Source organism: Camelina sativa, chromosome 9 (assembly GCF_000633955.1).
Source record: "Camelina sativa cultivar DH55 chromosome 9, Cs, whole genome shotgun sequence".
NCBI classification, from domain to species: Eukaryota; Viridiplantae; Streptophyta; class Magnoliopsida; order Brassicales; family Brassicaceae; genus Camelina; species Camelina sativa.
Window position 1 is genome coordinate 35382695 of NC_025693.1, and position 6000 is coordinate 35388694.

At 36.8% G+C, this 6000-nt stretch overlaps 2 protein-coding genes across 3 annotated transcripts in view; one reads left to right on the forward strand and one right to left on the reverse strand.

The window, feature by feature from the left end:
• Positions 441-2814, reverse strand: LOC104714251 (phosphoglycerate kinase, cytosolic). Of its 2 annotated transcripts, none has more exons than XM_010431546.2 (7): positions 2709-2814; positions 2352-2573; positions 2043-2120; positions 1682-1942; positions 1273-1590; positions 1003-1161; positions 441-868 (listed from the first exon to the last, which is right to left on the reverse strand). In XM_010431546.2, the coding sequence occupies exons 2-7, from the start codon at positions 2544-2546 to the stop codon at positions 674-676; spliced, it is 1206 nt and encodes a 401-aa protein (XP_010429848.1). In that variant the 5' UTR covers positions 2547-2573; positions 2709-2814; the 3' UTR covers positions 441-673. The 2 variants fall into 2 exon arrangements, with proteins under 2 accessions (XP_010429848.1, XP_010429849.1); XM_010431547.2 differs by having other exon boundaries at positions 2352-2630; positions 2709-2803.
• Positions 4684-6000, forward strand: part of LOC104714252 (ATP-dependent zinc metalloprotease FTSH 12, chloroplastic) — a gene marked incomplete at its 3' end in the record, with an annotated part of 7596 nt that continues 6279 nt past the window's right edge. The window contains 3 exon segments of the mRNA XM_010431548.1: positions 4684-5322; positions 5456-5640; positions 5752-5978. Of these exon segments, the coding sequence (XP_010429850.1) occupies positions 4891-5322; positions 5456-5640; positions 5752-5978 (844 nt within the window). The 5' untranslated portion in view covers positions 4684-4890.

Sequence of the window (6000 nt, forward strand, 5' to 3'; positions counted from 1 at the left end):
ATAGGTGTATGCCATTGATCGTAGAGAGCACACGGTATTCTTTAGTAAAAGGCGAAAGAATAGTTCGCTCTGTGCTCACTACATGGCTCCATGAGACAGTATGGAGAACCATTTGATTCTTTTATACATGAATCCTTCGACGTCTAATATTGCTTTCATTCGATGTGGGACAAATGACTTCACTGGGCCGGAGATTCGTAACTAGCCGGGCTATTCTGTTTTTCTCCATTTTACCGATTCCATTACATCTTTTTATTACTCTGTTTTCTGAACATAACTTTCATTCAGTTGTTAACTGTAATGGAAATGGAACCCGAATCTTTGTCTCACTCACAGGTTAAGCTAATCTCTTACGTCCTTAACGATCATGTTCTGTTTTACAACGATCATGTTTTGTTTTAAATGAACATATGTAGCCAAGAGATAAAGCATCCAGAATATAATGAAACGACGAGCTATGCAACTGATCAAGTATGGAGGAGACTGCTAATCAGAGTTTCAGCTCTTTTTATTAAAATAGGCCCCAAACTAAAAACTCATAAGAAACAGAGCCGCAGACAGAAATTTCAAGCCGACAATACTAATCGCTTGCTCGTCTGGCCATGAGCAAAACCAGACAACTTGTTATACATATAACAACACAAAAGAGAGGAGAAATCCAACGTGAGGTTTCTCAAGCCTCGTCTAGAGCGAGAACTCCTGGAAGTGGCTTGCCCTCAAGAAGCTCCAAACTAGCACCACCACCGGTAGAGATGTGACTCATCTTGTCAGCCAAACCAACCTTCTCGACAGCAGCCACAGAGTCACCTCCTCCAATGATTGTGGTTACTCCCTTTCCGCTTAGTTCTGCAAGCTGCTTTGCTACAGCCTGATGGTGAAACAAGACAAGAGAGATTGGGTTAGTTAAGTTGGGTTTCTTTGGTCAACAAACAGACATGCTGAAGACGGATGGATTTTGATAAAAAGGGTAAGTGGGGTTTATGTGTGTTTAGTTGCTCATACCTCAGTTCCAGCTGCAAACTTCTCGAATTCAAAAACACCCATGGGACCATTCCAGATGATGGTTTTGGTTGTGTCCAGAGCTTCGCTGAATGTCTTGATGGAGTCTGGACCAATATCTAGACCCATCCACCCATCTGGGATGGCACTGGCTGGCACTATCTGCAAGAGTTAGATAATTGTGTCAGCTTTAAATAGGCCAGATGAGTGCACAAAGGTTTTATTTTCATTCAAGACCCATTGAGAGCCAACCACAATGAATGTGACAGTTACCTTGCTGTTAGCATCGGGAGCGAACTTGTCAGCAATAACCACATCGGTTGGGAGCAAGAGAGAGACACCTTTGGCCTTTGCCTTCTCCATGAGTGACTTGGCCAAGTCAAGCTTGTCCTCTTCCAGAAGGGAAGATCCGACTGAGTATCCTTGTGCCTTGTAGAAAGTGTAAATCATACCTCCACCGAGCAGGAGGATGTCAACTGAGGACAAGAGCGACTCAATCACACCAATCTTTGTTGAAACCTTTGAGCCTCCAACAATGGCAGCAAAAGGCTTCTTGGGGTTTGCCACAGCTCCGACAAGGTAATCAAGTTCCTAGACACAACAAACCAAAAAATTAGTCTGATCAGTAAATAAAGAGACTCATCTAAGAAGACACCCTTATAATGACGCAAAATTTAAATACCTTCTGCATGAGGAAACCAGCAACTGAAGGCTTCAAATATTTGGCAACTCCCTCAGTGGAAGCATGAGCTCTGTGAGCAGTTCCGAAAGCATCATTAACGTAGACATCAGCAAGAGCAGCAAGCTTCTTTGCAAATTCAGGATCATTCTTCTCTTCTTCCGCATAGAACCTCACATTCTCCAACAACAAAACACCACCTTCTGGTAGTCCAGCAACCAACTTCTGGACTTCCTCACCAATAGAGTCGTTTGCCATTACAACCTATTAACACAAGAGATAGAGAGAGAGAGAGTTCAGAACAGAGTAGTTAAAGGCTGCTGTTCATAAACCTTGCAAACCTAGAGGAAGAAGAAGAACAAACCTCAACACCAAGAAGTTGAGATAATCTCGGCACAAGAGGCTTCAAGCTGTATTTTGGAGTAACACCTTTGGGGCGGCCCTAAAACATAAAACAGAGATCAGAAATATTCAATAATTCCTAGAATCATCTTACTGACCACATGAACTTAACAGAATATAACTTGATTGCATCGTTCCCACAGTCAATTACTTAGTTAAGCAAATTCATCCAATCAAAACCAAATTCATCGTTCCCGCATGGCTCTAGAGATAAACAGATCAGATCAAAATTCAAGCAAGCAAGTGAAAGTGGAGAAGAGAGATGTCATACCAAGTGACTGCAGAGAACAACCCTAGATCCGTTTCCCATAAGATACTTGATGGTGGGAACAGCGGCACGAATCCTGGTATCATCGGTGATGTTAGAGTTATCATCCAAAGGAACGTTGAGATCAACCCTCACGAACACACTCTTTCCCTTCAGATCCGCTTCCTTCAAAGTTCCAACGCTTCTCTTCGTCGCCATAGTTGATTCTTCTTTAAGATAAAAACACTGTACGGAGAAATCGAACAAAGTAGGAGATACAGATCTAGATAATTAGCTCAAAACCTAATCGAGAAAAAAAAAATCAATCGGAATCGTTAAGAGGAAAGAATCTTAAGGGAAACAATTAGAGAATATACTCACATGAGTGGCTGTAATGAAAGACGGACAAGATGATCGATCGAACGTTACAAGAAAAATAAAAAGAGAGTTGGTGGATCTTTCGAGAAGCGAGAGACCACTATTATATAAAAACCAGCTTGGACAACACCCCAAGAAATTTCTTTACTATTATTACCATTCTGCCACTGTATCTCTCCTTGGATTCCACGGTTTATTTTTCTAATGGGCCTAGCCCAATTATGTAATTACCAGGGCTCGAGCCTCTTGGAATTTAAGCGTCGTCATCTTATTCACTTATTAATATATCATGTATTATTTATCAGTATATAATTAATTAACATATCTCTATTTTATAAGTATATGTTATTATACTAATTTATTAAAAACAAATTGTTGTGATATTAGTACTACTGCCTATATATTATTCACTTATTCATATTATTCTAATCATGTATCATTTATCATTATATAGTTAATTAACATATCTCTATTTTATATATGTTATACTAATTTCTTATAAACAAATTGTTGTGAATTTGTAAATACATATAACTTAGGTTTTGGTTCACCTATATTGGTATAATTGAATCATTTCTCCCATATGTTTTTAATATATGACTTCATCAATTATATTGAAAAAGCATCTTTAGTTTTGAATTAATCATCTCGGATAATATTTATCTTTATAACTGAGTCTAAATAATATATATATATATTTTGCATTTTTAGACAGTGGAAGACTGGAGTGAATTAAGAAAGCTATAAAACAATAATTAAAAAAATATTTATAATTTTTGGTACAGAAAAATACTTATTTAAAACAATATTTATGTAATATAAATTATTAAATAATCAATTTATTCAATAAGTTACATATTTTGTTATAAAAATTTTGTTACTTATTTATTTTTTAGATATATATTTTCTACGAAATCATCTCACTACTGCTACCAACTCATCACCATGGTCATGGTATCCCACGTCTTCTCAAGATGGAAGGTTTCTAGGACTGTGAAAGAATAGTAGATTTACAACAAAACAAAGGTTGTTTTACATCTATTAAACTAGGTAGTAACCCGCGGTAGACCGCGGGCTGAATATTTTATTTTAAAAAAAATTGCAAAAATAGTTTATTAATTAAATTATTTATAATGATTTAATTGTTGGTTTAGAATCTTAGCAATTTTTTCAATTTTTAATATGCTCATTGAAAAAATGACATAAAAAAAAACTGAGGCTGTAACAATGAATAAATAGTTTAAACCTTTGATTATAGACACGTTTGAAAGAACTTAGCTTTTTAAGAATTCATGGCTTGATATTTTTTTGTTAAGAGGATAAAGATTTTGTTAAGGGAATATTTTTTTGGTTTAGATTTTTTGGTTTATGTATTTAAATTAAATGAATTGATTATCTATGTAACCCCGCAATTTTGGTTAATTAATATAGTAGGATTTTTAATTTTTAATAATTACTAATTATCTTTTATAGTCTCACCAGTTTTAGCCTTTATTTAACAATTTCTAATGGCAATTATATGTAATTTTTTACACTTTTTAAGGTTATTTTTAATTTTGTACTTCTCAATTAATATAGTAGGATAACATCAAAAATATAAATGAGACTCGTTGAAATTATTTATTAGCAAATGACACAATAAATAATTTAACATCAAATATAACAAATGATGTGTTAATTAATTTGTTTAGCATCATTTCAATCAAATTGACACAAATTTGTATTAGTTTACACTTTACACCACTTAGAAAAATTGATATAAAATTTGAATTTACATAAATTAAAATAAACCACCGAGATCATATTGACGGAGAAATCAATCAAATTTGCACAAAAAAAAAGATCAAAACCTAGTGGAAGAAAATCAATCGGAATCGGAATCTACATGGAATCGGATATTGACCTTAATGGGCCTAGCCCAGTTACATATTTACTAGGGCTCGAGCCTCTGAGTTTAAGCGTCATCATCTTTCTCCTTCAAACTAAAAAAGCACGAGAAGCTCAACGACGACGGATCAGTGTAGATAAAACCTTCTTGCCGGAGAGAAGCGTAAGCCTTGCCGGAGAGTCGAATGGTTAGTTCTCACTACCATATCCGTAAATTCAGCAGAGAGAGAGCTCTATAACCGGGAGAATCCTCAAATGCGACTGGTTTTGTTCTCTTTTGAACTTTAACGTTTCATTAATGGAGTTTGCAATTTCGTATAAGCCGAATCCGCTTATCTCTTCATCGAGTCAATTGTTGAAAAGACCTCAAAGTTCTGGTCTTGTTCGGTTTCCGGCCAAGTATGGACTAGGAGTTACCCGGAAAAAACAGCTCTTTCGAGTTCATGCGTCTCAAAGTAGTGGTGGGTCTTCGTCTAATAACAACGACGGAGGCTTTTCGTGGGTTAGATTGATGCAGTCTCTTCGCGTTGGTGCGGAGAGGATAGGGGAGAACATTGGAGAGTCTGTGAAGAAGGAAACTGGGTTTGACTCGGAAGAAACAACTGCGAGAGTGGATGACTATGTGGGTCAAGTTAAGGATAGTGTGCAGAAGGGCCAGCACCAGTTGACTCGTTTTAAGACTGAGACAGTGCCTTCCTTTATTGATTGGAACAAGTGGGAGCATTGGAAGGTAAGTCTATTTCAGCTATTCTGCTTGTATTCTGAAACATTGAGGAACAATCGTTTCCTAATTTTCTTATGTTGTTGATCTAACGGAAGCAGAGTTTTGGAGACTGATGAAGATTCTTAATATTTTGTTTCAGGACATCAGGAACTGGGATGGTAAAAGACTTGCTGCCTTGGTGATATATGCTTTTGCGCTGTTATTTTCTTGTCAAAGAGTTTATGTTGCCATCCAAGCTCCCAGGATTGAACGAGAAAGAAAAGAATTAACAGAGTCTTTTATGGAGGCTTTGATCCCCGAGCCATCTCCTGGCAATATAGAAAAGTAAGTACTTGCTCAGCTATGGAGGCATGTAGAGCGTCAAGGGTGGGAGGATTAAACCAACTTTTGTTTATTTGATTTCCTAGAATGTTCTGATTTAGGCTTGTGTTTCAGGTTTAAGAGAAATATGTGGAGGAAAACAACACCAAAAGGCTTGAAACTAAAAAGGTTTATCGAAGGGCCTGATGGAACACTTGTCCACGATAGTTCTTATGTTGGAGAAAATGCGTGGGATGAGGATCTAGAGACCACTGAGGGATCGCTCAAGAAAATAATTGATAGAAATGCTAGGATTCAGACAGAGGCAAAGAAGAAACTAAGCCAAGATCTGGGTGTCTCTGGTCAGTATACATTCATTAAGAT